Consider the following 15,846-nt stretch of genomic DNA (forward strand, 5'->3'; position numbering starts at 1 on the left):
CACACACATTCACAGGCACTCATACACAAACACAGGCACACACACATTTTTTTCTCTCTGCCTGCACGAGACACTGAATCTTGCACTTGGACTTCCCAGCCTCGAGAACTGTGAGAAACAATTTCTGCTGTTTAGAAGCTACCCAGTCTGTGATATTTTCTTATAGCAGCCTGAATGAACTAAGACAGTCTAGGATTCAACAGTCAAAAAGACAGATGACATAGCCCAACCCTCGCTAATTTGCAAAATGAAGAGACAAAGATTTCAAGAGATATGGTATGTGATCAGGATTGCGCAGGGAGTTAATGGGAAAGCAAGGAGTGGAATCCAGGAGTCCAGACTCCAGGGCCCACCAAGTCATAGACACCAAACTACCAGTCAGAAGAGTGATTTTAAATACAGGGAACTTCCTCCATGTCACAGCCAGGTTATTCTGGAGGCCAAAGTTTCCTTTTATGATTTGTTATTTCTATGACTATTAATTCTCTGCTCCTGAAATTGATATTGGTCAGTGAAAAATATGCATGTCCAAGGCAGGTGGATCACAAGGTCAGGAGATCAAGACCAGCCTGGCTAACACGGTGAAACCCTGTCTCTACTAAAAATACAAAAAATTAGCTGGGCATGGGGGTGGGCGCCTGTAGTCCCAGCTACTCGGGAGGCTGAGGCAGGAGAATGGTGTGAACCCGGGAGGTGGAGTTAGCAGTGAGCTGAGATCCGGCCACTGCGCTCCAGCCTGGGTGGCAGAGTGAGAGTCCGTCTCAAAAATAAATAAATAAATAAATTATATATATATACACACACACACACACAAACACACATATACACACACACACACACACACACATCCAACCCATCTTAATTTTGGTGGAGTGCAATTTAGGGATAGGGAGTATTAGGTAGAGTGCATGAACGCGTGTGTGTGTGTGTGTGTGTGTGTGTGTAATTGCAACAACCGTTAGAAAACTAATCACAATCCATGAGGGAATGTACTGCTTTAATAAAGCCATTAGCCAAAGACCATTCTGAGAGAGAAAATGTAAAGATTGAACTCTGAGCACATTACCTGTAATGAACCCGAAAATAGACCTGGGGAATTTCTAAAGTATTCTTAGCCTCCATAATGGATGTTGTTCAACCTGCCTGGATTGCAGCCCAGCTCCAGGAATCCCATGGACCCAGGAGAAGACACAGCCGAGGGTGATGTAACTGCTGGCTGATGCAAAAACATCAGAGAGAGGCCGAGGCTCTACTTAAAACTCATAACTCTTTCAGCTGTGCTCTTGTTTAATGCAAAAGGTCATTTTTGTGTCAATTGCTTCCCTGGAGAAAGAAGGGAGAAAATCTTTTTCCATCTCCTGCTTCACACCAGAGCAGTGTTTCTGGAGAGGGACTTTGGGAGAAACTGGCATCATTAGATGTCCCAAAGCCAAAGGCCCTTTTTCATTTTCATCTGTCCATAAAGAAAAGAATTATAAAAAAGCAATCAGGTAGTATCCTACAAAATCAAATAGAAGGTATTTTCATCATCATCTTGCAAATCACAACATCCATGAGAGGTGTGATGCTGATAGTTTTGCATGAAGTCATCAGAGCAGGATAAATCAAAGTCCCCGTTGGCTGTGATGGAATGGGCTCCCATGGAGCAACAGAGGAAGGCAGTTTGCTTTGCTTTAGTCTTCATTTTTTAAAAAATGAAGGTGCCAAGCATGGCAGCCCATGCCTGTAATCCCAGCACTTTGGGAGACTGAGGCAGGAGGATCACTTGAAGCTAGGAGTTGAAGACCAACCTGGACAACATAGCAAGATCCTGTCTCTACAAGAAAAGTAAAAAATTAAAATTATCTGGGCATGGTGACACTTGCCTATGTTCTATGTTCCCAGCACTTTGGCAGGCCAAGGTGGGAGGATCACTTGAGGCCAGGAGTTCAAGACCAGCCTGGGCAACATAGTGAGACCCCATCTCAAAAAAAAAAAAAAAAGAATAGAAATGGTTGAAGATGGGGGAAGGAGAGATGAAGGGGGAAAAAAAGATGTCAAGAAAACTGACAGTATATACGATATTGTTTGGCCCTCTGGATGCAATCATATCCCATGCTATAGGCATTTCAGGTACATGAGCGAATAAATTTCCCTTATATATAAAGTAAAAAAAAAAAAAGAAGAAAAAGCAATGGTTGAAGACATTCATTCCACCTTATTCGGGAGACACTGCCCGCTATATCCTGCTTTTCATATCCTGGAAGGTGATCTGGACTTTGCAAAGCCTTCTTTAGCTCTTCCTTTGTTGCTGGGAGCAATCCAGGATCTAGTCCATAAGGATCTGTGTTAGTTTCTTGATGCTGCAATGACAAATGAACACAAATGTATTATCCTACAGTTCTGGAGGACAGAAGTCTGAAGCGAGTCTTAAGGGGCTAAAGTTAAGATGTTGGCAGGGCTGCCCTCCTTCTAGAAGCTCTGAGGGAAAATCTGTTCCTTCTAGAGACTGTTCATATCTCTTGGCTCATGGTCATATCACCCTGACCTCTGCCTCCACTGCCACATCTCCTCCTCTTCCTCTGACCTTCATGACTCCCTCTTGTAGGGACTTTAGGATGACTGGATCCACCTAAATAATCCAGGATTATCCTTCCATTTTAAGATCCTAATTCAATCACAATTGCAATGTCCCTTTTACCATATAAGGTAACATATTTACAGATCCCGGAGACTAGAGCATGGATATCTTTTGCAGGGAGTGAGAGGAAAACATTATTCAACCCACTATGCTTGCTCAAAGTACCCAGAGTTAGTTTCTGTTGCTTACAACCAAAACCTAACTGATGTATTACTTCTACTTGGTCTCTGCAATAAAGAAAAAGAAAAATACTTTTTGATTGTTGTTGAAAACTAGGAAGATGATCATAAATAAACTAAAAGTAAACTGTTGAACATTCTTGGTCAATTGTTCCAAAGAATAACCCTTTATTCCAAGTCCTGGTACGGTGTATAAACGGTACAGTGTGTCTTGTCCAAACAAGGTCAGCCTGGCGTTTACCCCGGGAGGTTCCCCCTAGAATCGTCCAGTTCCCAACAGAATGGAATATCTCCCTTGACCCCAGTGTGTTTGGTTCTTTTTGGCAGGACACTGACATTCTGAACACTGCCATACTCACAGGAAAGACAGTTGCCATGCCTATCAAGGTGGTCTCTGTGGAGGAGAACAGTGCCGTGATGGACATCTCAGAGTCGGTGGAATGCAAGTCCACAGACGAGGATGTTATCAAAGTAAGTCATTCCACAGCCAGCTGGATGGAACTGCTGGGAACTTCACTTGGACATCCCATTTGCTAGGGACATTTATACTGAAATATACGAGGGTCAACTATACAGAGGCTTATGTGCAACACACTTCCAGCTGATCCACTCAACGTTTCCGTTGCCATCTGTTTGTTTTCACATCATGCCAACCTAGTTAGTGTTTTTGGTTAATTCCTGTCTTTCTTCCTTTATTTCACAATTAAAAATTGTGTGTGTGCATACATCTATAGATAATGTACAACATATTATTTTAAAATACATATACATTATGGAATGGCTAAATTGAGCTATTAGGCCGGTGCAAAAGTAATTGTGGTTCTTGCCATTACTTTTAAATGGCAGAATCCACAATTACTTTTGCACCAACCTAATAATTAACATATGCATAACCTCACATACTTATCTTTTTCTGTGTGATGAGAACATAATCTACTCTCTTAGCAATTTTCAAGAATATATTACTATACTTTAGGAGGCTGAGGTGGGTGGATCACCTGAGGTCAGGAGTTCTAGACCAGCTTGGCCAACATGGTGAAACTCCATCTCTACTAAAAATACAAAAATTAGTTGGGCATGGTTGTGTGCACCTGTAGTCCCAGCTACTTGGGAGGCTGAGGCAGGAGAATCACTTGAACCCCGGAGGCAGAGGTTGCAGTGAGCCGAGATCGTGCCACTGCACTCCAGCCTGGGTGACAGAGCGCGACTCCATCTCAAGAAAAAAAAAAAAAAGAATATATCATTAGTAACTAAATTCAACATATTGCACCAAAAAAACCTCTTGAACATATTCCTTCTCCTGTCCAACTGATATTTTGTATCTTTTGACCAATATCTGCACAACTGTCCCCTTCCCCAGCCCCTGGTAAGTGCCATTCTATCTCTGCTCCTATCAGTTCAGCTTCACTAGATTCCATATGTACGTGAGATCATGCAGTATTTATCTTTCTGTGCCCAGCCTACTTCACTTAACATGATGTCCTGTAGGTTCACTCATGTTCTAACAAGTAATAGGATTTCTTTGGTTTTTTAAGGGTGAACAGTCTTCCATTGCGTTTATGTACCACATTCTCTTTCCCCACTCATCCCTTGGTGCACCATCAGTGGTGCTTTGGACTATGGGTCAACCCCTGAATGCCTACTGTAGCTAAGCAGGTGACTTCAGTAAGTGAAGTGGTAAATTGGATCTGCCTGTTCTAGAAGGGCAGCCAAGATGCTGCTCTTTGTCTTTCCCAGCAAAGAAATTGCTATAACCAGTTGTGGTCATGAGGTGGTAGGATTTCAGTATTTTATATCTTCAAAAGAATGGAAAATCTAGAAACAACAACAACCACCTTGTTTTTCAAAGTTAGCAACAAATTATAATTTTTTTAATGGACAAAAAAATAAAAAACAAAATACATGTGTGTTGTGGGTTGGCCCATGGGGTAACTGTTTAAAAGGACTCTTCTAGAGTAGGGGTTGGCAAACCATGAGCCATGGGCCAAACCTAGTCACTGCCCATCTTGTAAATAAAGTTTTATTGGGACACAGCGACTCAAATTCACTTCCATTTTGCCTGTAGCTGCTTTGGGGGCTACCACAGGAGAATTGAGTAGTTGACAGAAACCACATGGCTTAGAAAGTCTAAAATATCCAGCATTTTGCTCTTTCCAGAAAAGGCTTGCCTAAAGTAATGTGTGCTCTAGAGTCTTAAGTTTTTTGGAGGAAGAACTGCAATTCCTGGTGTTTCCCATCATCAGTCATGATGCTACACCACAATGCTTGCTTAAAGAATAAGGCAATGCGAGGGCTTTACCAAGCCAGAAATGAAGCATTTCTTCTCTCTCTGTATTTTTCTGTAATCCCTGGAAACACATCCAGGAAAAAACAAATATCAAAAAAAGCATGCAGGTAGTGATTTTTGTTTCCCTCAAATCGAGTCTGACAGATACCAATCAGCCTTTTCTCTGGTGTTTAAAACTCCATGTCTGACTAGAAGAGAAGTTTACAAACTGTTGAGGTGGAAAAATGACATGGAAAAATACTTCTCCCCAAACCCCACTCTCAGAACAAGCAACAGACCACCGTACTAGACGTTCAACGCCACCATCACACAGTGACGTCCACACTCAACCATGACAGCATTCCAGTAGGTGGCAGTAAGCATTCCAGCAACGTCTGTATACTATGACGATTCTTCTGGCTGTCGGAGGTACTATCTCAAAGAAGGGATTTTTCCCTAATTTACCCAAAAGTGATATATGGGCTGGTGGTGGCCTTGAATCCACAGTGCTTTAACAGAAAGACCACAAGACCAATGAGGGGAAGAGGAAAAGGGGGATGAAGTTCTAAACCACACTGTCCAATGAAAACACAATATAAGCCACATATGATTTTTTTTTTTTTTTTTTTGAGACAAAGTCTCACTCTGTCACCCAGGCTGGAGTGCAGTGGCGCAATCTGGGCTCACTGCAAGCTCCAGCTTCCGAGTTCACGCCATTCTCCTGCCTCAGCCTCCCAAGTAGCTGGGACTACAGGCGCCTGCCACCACGCCTGGCTAATTTTTTGAATTTTTAGTAGAGACATGGTTTCACCTTAAACTCGATCTCCTGACCTCGTGATCCACCCACCTCGGCCTCCCAAAGTGCTGGGATTACAGGCATGAGCCACCGTGCCCAGCCTGAGCCACATATGAAATGTTTAATTTTCTAATAGCCATGTTCAAAAAAAGCTTTAAGAAAAGTTGAATTTAATTGTAGTAATGCATTGTGTCTAACCCATTATATTAAAACATTACCATGTCTACATGTAATCAATATGAACATTAATAATGAAATATTTTATTTTTTTTTTAACACTAAGTCTTTGAAATCTAGTGTGTGTTTTATACTAACAGCACACTGAAATCGAAACTAACCCCATTTTCAGTGCTTCATAGCCATGTGTGGCTTGTGGCTCCCACAGTGGACAGCACAGGTCCTTGTTGGTCATTGACCTTTGTCACTGATTTGCAAGTCCCCTAAAAGCCAGAACCCTTGATGAATGTAACGTGTTGATAGGACACCTTCAGCACTGATAACTTTTCTAGAGGTGAAGAACCTATCTTTCAGCCTACAAAAAGCAAGAATTTATCACAGCTGTATACACAGCAATCCTTAGCTACTCTTAAAACAATTTTGACATGGAGTCCATTACTAATATCTCCAGGAATTATAATCAGTATCTTTAGGGAAATAAATGTATTCAAACAGAAAATCGCCTCCTGAAATGAATCCAGAGTTGATACCCCTGGCTGTTGACAAAGCAATGTGAAATCTTGAGTCAGCAGGGTGAGGACATCAGAGCAGGCAGGCTCAGTGTACGTAAGCACAGTCCGTAGGACCAGGCTTGGCTTGTGGCCGTGGGTCTGGAGAGATCAATGATGCTTGCAGTGCTAGTTGGGTACAGCTCAGAATGCCATGGAGAGAAGAGGGGAGGGAATTGACATTTAATCAGTGCCTAGTCTGCAGTAGGCCCATGAGGTTTTGGATTTAGGCAGTTCAGAGTTCTGTTGAGAATTCTGAAGGCTCTGAGATGGCACCCTAGTGTAAACTGGCAAATCAAACTGTCACAGTTTTGTAGATGCTGGCAGAAGACACAAGACCCCGGGGTCAGAGGCAAAGGACAACCACTGTATCAGCATCTTTCGGCACCAGTTGCCTGGGCTTCAGTTCCCACCGGGTTATGCAGAGGGGCCAGTGACACTTGCACATGTAGTGGATTGGGTTTCAGGGGAGGAATCCTGGCCTTTGAGAACATGCATCTTTTATCATGGGTGGTATAATGGGCTGTATGTTTGTGTCCCACACTGAATTCATATGTGGAAGCCCTTAACACCCAAAGCAATGGTATCAGAGGTAGGGCCTTTAGGAGGTAATTAGGCTTCAGTGAGGGTGGCGCCCCATGATGGCAGTAGTACTCTTATAAGAAGAGGAAAAGAGACCAGAGCTTGCTGTCTCTCTACTATGCGGTGATATAGCAAGAAGGCAGCAGTCTGCAAACCAGAAGGGCTCTCAGCAAAACCCAACCATTCTGGCCTCCTGATCTCAGACTTCCCAGTCTTCGGAACTATAAGAAATAAATGCGTGTCGTTTAAGCCACCGGACTTACGGTGTTCTGTTAAAGCAGGCCAACCTGACAAGACGGGCAGGAATCCTGCCTGACCTCCCCAAAGAGACAATGCCTTTATCGTACTGGACCTCAAGCATGTCTGCCCTTTGCTCCGGAAGAAGGCACTGTCTGTCTTCCAAGACTGTCCACTATATAAAACACCTTTCAAAAGACCTTTCAGAACAAAAACAGCCTGGGCTCTGTTTGTACAATGTGCTGAAACGCAAGTGTATCATGGAGAATGCCTCCCAAAGAATGCCTCATGGCTTTGCCACATTCAAGCTATGCAGCCTTGGGTGAATCATACAGCGTTCCCTCCAGTACTCAGTCTCCTTCTTAGTAAAATGAGGATAAGCATAGTTCCTAATTCAGAAGGTCAGCATGAGGATTAATCAGTTTTATAAATGCAGCAGAGAACATGACCTAGTAGCCAGCATATAGTAAGGGCTTAATAACTCAGAGTCAACTCTGGTCATCTCATGTAATCCTCTGATTAGGTAGATCAGGAATTAAGACTGGAGGCTTACAAGTGTATGTTGTGTGATATGCACAGCATTGCTTAAAAATATAAGAATTGGATGCAACTCATTGCAAATGTACAATTCAGCGATTTTTAGTACATTATGCTAAGTTTGGCAACCATCACCATGATCTGATTTTAGAACATTTTTGTCACAGTTAATCCCCATTCCCATCCCTGGCTCCTGGCAGTCACTAAGCTGGTTTCTGTCTCTATAGATTTGCCTGCTGTGGGCATTTCTCATGAATAGCGTCATACAATACACGGTCTTTTGTGTCCACTTTTTCCACTTAGCGTTATGTTTTTGAAACTCATCTACGTGGTAGCATGGGGCAGTCATTTGTTTCTTTCATTGCGGAATAATATTCCGCTGTATGGATATACCAGATTGTGTTCATCCATCCACTCAGTTGGGTTGTTTCCACTTTTTAAATGTTTCATCCATTTATGAATCATGCTGCAATGAATATTCACATCCATGCCTTTGTGTGGACATACATTTCCATTCGTCTTGAGTAGACACAGAGGAGTAGAATGGCTTGGTCATATGGTTACCTTACATTTAATGTTTGAGAAACTGCCAACATTTTTCCAAAGTGGCTGTACCATTTTGCATTCTCACAAGTCATATCTGAGGGTTGCCCCTCCAGCTTATGGGGAAAATCCAGCAGATCTGGCAGAGCTACAGTGTGCTCACCTGGCAACACTGTGGGCTGCCCTTTATTTATTGTTTTATTTTTCCATAAGTTATTGCGGTACAGGTGATAATTGGTTACATAAGTAAGTTCTTTAGTGGTGATTTGTGAGATTTTTGGTGCACCCATCCCCCGAGCAGTATACACTGCACCTTATTTGTAGTCTTTCATCCCTTGCCTCCCACACCCCACCCCCAAAATTCCCCCCAAACCCCCAAAGTCCACTGTATCATTCTAATGCATTTGCATCCTCATGGCTTAGCTCCCACCAGCATCTTCTGATTTGTCACAGTTGCCTTATATTTGGTCCACTTCCATGATCTGCTTGGCCCGTGTAAGCACTCGAGTGTGTGTAGGTGGGACTCCAGTGTGCAAACGTGGAGGCCGAGGTTCAGGAGGACTTGGGTTTTATGATTTTACTTTCTAGCTTTTCCTTTTTCTTTCCTTCATTCTTTCCTTCTTTCTTTTCTTTCTTCCTCTTTTCCTCCTCCATTCATTCAGCCAACATTTATTCACCAACTACCACATTTAAGACTCTGTGATTTTGGTAAGGAAGAAACAGATGAAGAAAGTGAACTTCTCAGGGCTCACGGCCAAACAGAAGAGGCAAACATGGGAGACTTTATTTTGCATACCAACTCATTTACTACTCACAACATCTGCATTATCGCTATTATTAATTCTGTCTCAGTAGAAGAAACTGAGGCTCAGAAAATGGAGGCCACCTGCCTGAGGTCACACAACTTGCACATGGCAGAGAAGGGAGTCTAGCTAGAGGGCCAAAAGATCTTGGCCATTAGGCTGTATAGTCTCTATACATTCAAATTTTGCTCAACATTTTACTTTTTATTTGGAATTTCAAACTTATCTCAAAGATTGCAATGACTGGACAAATTATACTATATACCCTTTACTGAGGTTCTACTGTTACCAATATTTACCCATTTGCTTTTTCATAGTTTCAGTCTCTCTTTCTCTCTTTCTCTCTTCCCATCCTCTCGATAGACAGATAGACAGGTAGGCAGGTAGATGGATAGATGGATGGATGGATGGATAGGTGAATAGATGGGTGGGTGGATAGATGGAGGAAGGGAGATAGATAGATAAGATAGATGATTAATAGATGATTTATAAATAGGTGATAGGTTAGATAGATAAGTGATAGATTAGATAGATGGTAGATTTAGATAGATAGAAAGATAGATAGATAGATAGATAGATAGATAGATAGATAGATAGATAGATAGATAGATTGATTGATTGATTTGTTGCTGAACCACTTCAGAGTAGGTTACATATATCAAGGCCTTTTAACTCTAACTACTTCAGTGTATATTTCCTAAGAATAAGAATATTCTTTTACATACCCACAGTCATCAACTTCAGTTAATTTAATGTTGATACAATACATTATCTAATCCATATTCTGTTTTCCAATTTTGTCAGTTGGCCAACCATGTCTTGTGGAGCATATTTTTCTGCAGTACAAGATCCAATCTAGGCTCACATGCACATTTAATTGTCACGTACGCTAGTTTCCTTTAAGCTGAAGCAGGTCCTTAGCATTGCCCTGTCTTTTAAGACACAGAATACTCTTGAGAAATACAGTCCTTTTTTTTACTTTTTAAATAAAATATTCCTCATTTGAGATTTCCTGATATTTCTTCATTTAGATTCAAATTTGCATTCCCAGCAAGGATAACTATATAAGTCATGATATACATACATATTTTGTTTCATTTATTTTTGTAGGCTTTTTAATCACCCTGAAATAATTTGGTGAGTATTTTTTCTGATTATGTAAGTAATGTATATAATTTGTCTAAAATAATAATTGCTCCAGAAAACTCTAAGAAAGAAAGAACTACCTTTACTCCCATCGCCCTTAGAAAATCATTGTAAACATTTTGGTAATCATTTCTTACACACATATACCCACATACAGAGATAATATTTTAAGAATAAGATATCTTACATACTGTTTTTGTTAACCACAAACTGTCTCATTGGCAAATCTATACACACACATACACACGCCCACACACATGTGTCTACACAACGCAACACACACGTATAAGGGCTTTTCAGTCCTGGTTTGTCTTACAGAAATAGAGCCATGTCCTTATGCGTTTCTGCCTGTTCCTTCTCTCACCTTGCAATGCCTCATGAATATCCCTGCCTTGGAGCACTTGGAAAATGAAGCCAGGCCAGTGTGCAGTGTGAAAGAATGATAAGGGCTGAGGAGTCTGGTCTGCGATGTGCAGGTTAATAACAGTCATAACATCTGAATGGGAGAGAACCCTGGATGTCGGCCTCTTGGTTGATTCACATTCAAGAGGTGAAGGAGCAGCACCTGGAGAAGGGCCAAGGGCCATGACTTGCCCAACAATAACCCCAGGAACAATAATAGGAAGAAAAATATGCAATACAGAGAAGCACTTGCAATGCCCAAGTGTCCATCATACAGGATCTCATCTATGGGATCCAAGCTTTAAAACATCTTTGACATAAAGGTATGTCTTGCTTGCAGTTGATGACGTGGCACAGATTACCTGGCAGTGGTTTTCTTAGTGTGGTGTCACAGATTTAGCAATATCCAGTCCGTGTTTTTCACAGGTCACATGACAAGCTATTAAACACAGATGTGCTGGCCATTTTCCAGGTACCATTCTGGTATCAGGGACACAGCAATCAGTAGAACAAAAGCGGTCCCTGCCCTCAAGGAAGCAGCCTGCTAGTGATGGAGAGAAGCAGATAATAAGAAAATGCATGAGAATCTTGTGGAGATGATGGGCGCCATGAATAGGACACTGTGCTGGAGAGGGGCTTGGGTGGGGGCTACTGGGGATGGGGTGGTCCTCAAGGAGGGGACACTGGAGACTGGAGTCAGTTAGCAAGGCGAATAATGATTATTAATGCCTGGACCTGGCTGTACCTCCTATTTGGAAAGCACCCTATATATATCCCCTCACCCTAATGACACTGACACACGATACCCCACCCTGTGCTCCCTGGGTGCCCCCACCCTGGTCCTCAGCCCTGCATGTGCCTTCCCCAAGACTCCTGCAGCCATGGGTTGCTAGGCACTGCCCAGGACAGGGTGGGGATGCTGAGATTTAAAGCATCATTAGAGAAAGTCCATCTACTGAATTTCCAGTGCAGCCCGTCTGACCTCCAGGGCACGATTCCAGCTAATGGATCGTAGTGCAGAGCTAAAAATAACGCATTTGGGCAACGAGCAGGCCTGGCTTTTCCGCAGTGACCACAGGTGCCTGCATTAGCTCTGGCACATGGAGAGCAACCTTGCCCAGCCAACAGCCTGATCGTTGCCCTGAGCTCAGGCTCCTGTCAGCGCTAAACTTCCTCTGTGCTGAACCTACTACTGATTTTGCAGGCTCCGGGTCCCTGAGAGCATGAAGTCCTTTGGCAACAGCCCCAAGTTTTCAGGGCATCTACAGGATGCGTTTCTGCTTTCAGGTGACATCCCTCCCTAAGCAGCAGGGTGGGCGGAAGAGTTTTCTATTTGTACTTGTCATGACTGAGAGGCTTTGGAAGAACCCCTGGAAGGTCTTTATCCTCAAGAGCCATTTGGTTCTCAGATAAAAGAAAATTAAAGAGAACAAAGAAATTCCTAGAATCCAGAAGTCCCGGGCTCCAAGCCAAGCTGGGCGACATTGCCCTACCGTGGCCCCTTTGTGGACCTGGGGTCCCGGCTGTAAAGCGAGGACGCTCCTTCCTTGCAGGGCTCTTCTAGTGCCCGCTTCCCTCCGTCTGTGATTCAAAGTGCAGTTTAAATGGCATGTTTAAGAGCTTGAACTCTGCCACAGACAAGTTCTTCTTTAAGCCTCAGTTCTTTCATCTGCAAAACAGGGAAAGACCCAGGCCTACGCCAGAAGGCGGGTGTAAGTCTGAATGCAGTCGTCCATCTCAAGCATGCAGGACGATGCCTTTGTGTCAGCTCTTCCTCCTGCCCAGGCAGCCCTCGATCAGTGGTTCTCTGTGGGATGGTTGAACCCCCCTAAGAACATCTAGCAATGTCTGGAGACATTTTTGGTTGTCACACCTGGGGCAGAGGCTACTGGCATCTAGTGGTTAGAAGTTAAGGATGATGCTATACATCCTGCAATTCCAGGACAGCCTCACAACAAAGAATTATCTGACCCCAAATGTCAATCGTGCTGAGGTTGAGAAGTCCTGCCCTAGGCTGAGCAAACACCACAGGGTCTCCAGTCTCCTGTGGGAGGACACTCATTGCCATTAAAGTGCCCAGTGTGGTGACTTAACCTGGAAGAAAGGGCCACTGCCTTTGGCCTCAGACAGACTCCTGTTATGTCTTTCTGTCACTTACCTTCTGAGTGATCTTGGGGAAGTCAACTTCTCTGAGCCTCAGTGTCCTTATCTCAGATATGGAGATCCTAAGAGTCATATTGCATAGATGCTACTCAAAGATTGAAAAAGAAAAGGTGTGTGACACACCTGGCACATAGTAAGTCCTCAACAATTGTCAGGTGGCACTGGTAATGGGGGTCATGGCAGCTGCAATATTCACTAAGCTCTGCTGAGAGCTGAGAGGTGTTCAAAGCAGAGAGTTCTCCACACTGTATTGGCTAGTGGACTTGGGTCTTTAATCCGTGGGAGGCTAGATTTGCATTAGGCAGCTATTGCTGTGATAATGCTGCATAACAAAACAACCTGACATCTCAGCAACTTACAACATCAAGCACTGGTTTCTCCCTCAGGGGCCCCTGGGTTAAGTAGAGCAGCCCTGCCTCAGCGTGCCAGTTGTGTGGGCTGGGATCCAGGTTTGTTTAGGGTTTGGGTTAGTTCTATGTGTCTCATTTTGGTGGCAAAAGGCAGCAGCACCTTGAGAACATTCTTCTCTTGGTGGTTCATAGGAGCACAAGTGGCCAGGCAAAGCCCTGTAAGCACATTTGGGGCCTTTATGGACATGACACCCACTAACATCCTGCTTTGCAGCCATAGTCTTTACAGTCCTTTCATCAAAGCTATGATTTTCTCATTCTCTTCACAGATATTTACTGAGCACGTACCATGCTCTGGGGATACAGTCATGAACCAACTGCACCAGAACCCCGCTTTCACAAATTTATCTGTAATAGCAGAGATAGAAAGTATATAGGTAAACAAACATAAAAGCAAGTTCATTTCAAATATTGTAGATACTATGGGGAAAACCAAGAGGGTAATGGGATGAGGAAAGAATTCAAAGGGCTAGTTCGTGGTCAACCATCATGGAAGCTTCTTGGGGGAGGTAGCATTTGCGCTGAGATCTAAATGCCAAGAGCTTAGAAAAGAGCTGTCCAAGCAGACAGAACATCAAGTGCAAAGGCCCTGGGGTATGAACAGGCTTTCCATGTCCAAGGAATAAAAGAACAGCCGGGATGAAGGAGGATGAAGAGTAAGAAGAGGAAGAGAAAACATTAAGATGGATGAAATAGGCAGGGCCAGGTTGTCCAAGGCCTTGGAGTCTGTTCAGAATTTTGTTTTACTCTCAGAGCAATATGACACTGCAGGATATTCTTGTTTGTGGTTTAAGTAGATCACTCTAGAAAGTATGAGGTGGGTACTACTTAAGTCCCATTTTACAAATGTGAAAATTCAGGCCCAGAGAAGCTGAGTGACTGGCCCAAGGCCGCACAGCTGGTTAGTAGCAGAGCCTAGATTTGAACTCAGGTCTGCCTGATCACCAGGCCCATGTGGCCTCAGATTCCCAGCAGGCTCAGGCAAGTATGGGAATATGCTGTCCTCACAGATTGATATTAAGATTTACCTATAGCTGTGAGGCCCAGTATGGCAGCCACTAACCGTGTGTGGCTATTTAAATTAGTTAGAATTGAAAAAAATGAAAATTTCAACTCCTCAGTCACTTTAGCCACATCTCAGGTGCTCAGTAGTCACATGCGGCTGGTGTCTACTGCACTGGACAGCACACACATAGGACATTTCCGTCATCACAGAAAGTTCGATGGGAAGCACAGAATCAAAACCTTTGACTGGTAGGAGCTACGCCCACATTCATTCCTAGGAGAGGCTGATGGACAAACCTTTTTTGGCCTAGAATTCTAGAACTGGCCAAAAAAGATCAGGTTGTTCTGACCCTCCCATTTAAGCCACACATAATATCCTGTTCTCATAAAAGACTTTTATGGAAGATAAGACCGTTTATTGATGAGTCAGATTTTACTTGAGCCAACTAGGGCTCCATGTGAGTGTGCTTAAATGGAAAGAGAGGTTTTTAAGTCCCAGGGACCTTGCAGCTGGTCTCCGCATTGATGAAAAGTTTCTGGTCAGGTTCATGAAGCATGGGATAGAGTCCGGATTGAGACCTGGGTTATCTGGTTTGCCTCGGGGAAGATGTAGCTCTGGAAACCAGTTATCTGGTGCTTGTTTTTCTCCTGCCAGATCCTATCATTCCTGTCCCACTTTGAGCCCTCTGCTAGAATGAATTTGAGAACCAGGGTTTGGTCTCAACAGCATTTTACGCCAACCCATCATATCTTTATCAAGGAGTGTGCAGTAGTTGAACAGTTCAGACCCTCAAATTGGCTTAATAAGTAAAGGAAGAAACTGTCTTTTCAATAAAAGGTCTAGGGTGGTGTTGGCTTCAGGCACAGGTGGATTCACAAACCAATTTCTCTGCACCTCTCAGCTCTGCCTTCAACTGTGCAGATGCCTTCTCAGCCTGAGATGGAGGCCCCTGGAGGCTCTAGATCCACACCTCCCCAGGTTCAAGTCCCGCAGAAATGAGACACTGCCGTCACTCAATCAGAAATCCTGGGGCTTTCTGTCATTGAGTCAGGCTGAGCCATGTGACCATCCCTGAACCAATCCTGCAGCCAGGGGAGTGTGATGGACACCACTTAACTGTGTGGCTGAGGCCAAGACCTCAACACATAGACCGGCCATGGGGATGTGGGCAGGGTCCCCTGGAAATAGTTTTTAAATGGTTGCAGAAAATAGAATAAGAGAATGCTGGGCAGCAAAACTATTAAATAGCAAATGTGTATGTATCTGAGTTGAAACTCAGCCAGGCTGCTTGCTCAGTGTGCTTTGAATTGGCTTCTTACAGTACTCGGCTTCCTCTTAGAGGATTAATCATGACCAGGCTTTGTGGGCCTAATGACAACTTTTTATATGTTTTTTTTTTTCTTTTTTCTTTCTTTCTTTTTTTTTTTTTTT

The 15,846-nt window shown here is 43.4% G+C and overlaps 1 protein-coding gene across 1 annotated transcript in view; it reads left to right on the forward strand.

Moving 5' to 3' along the window:
• Window positions 1–15,846, forward strand: part of TMEM132C (transmembrane protein 132C) — a 289,873-nt gene that overhangs the window by 247,590 nt on the left and 26,437 nt on the right. Inside the window, exon 4 of the mRNA XM_011988885.1 lies at window positions 3,127–3,270. Within this exon, the coding sequence (XP_011844275.1) occupies window positions 3,127–3,270 (144 nt within the window). The remainder of the gene's footprint in view (window positions 1–3,126; window positions 3,271–15,846) is intronic.

The sequence above is a fragment of the Mandrillus leucophaeus genome, unplaced genomic scaffold (assembly GCF_000951045.1).
Source record: "Mandrillus leucophaeus isolate KB7577 unplaced genomic scaffold, Mleu.le_1.0 Scaffold34, whole genome shotgun sequence".
Taxonomy (NCBI): domain Eukaryota; kingdom Metazoa; phylum Chordata; class Mammalia; order Primates; family Cercopithecidae; genus Mandrillus; species Mandrillus leucophaeus.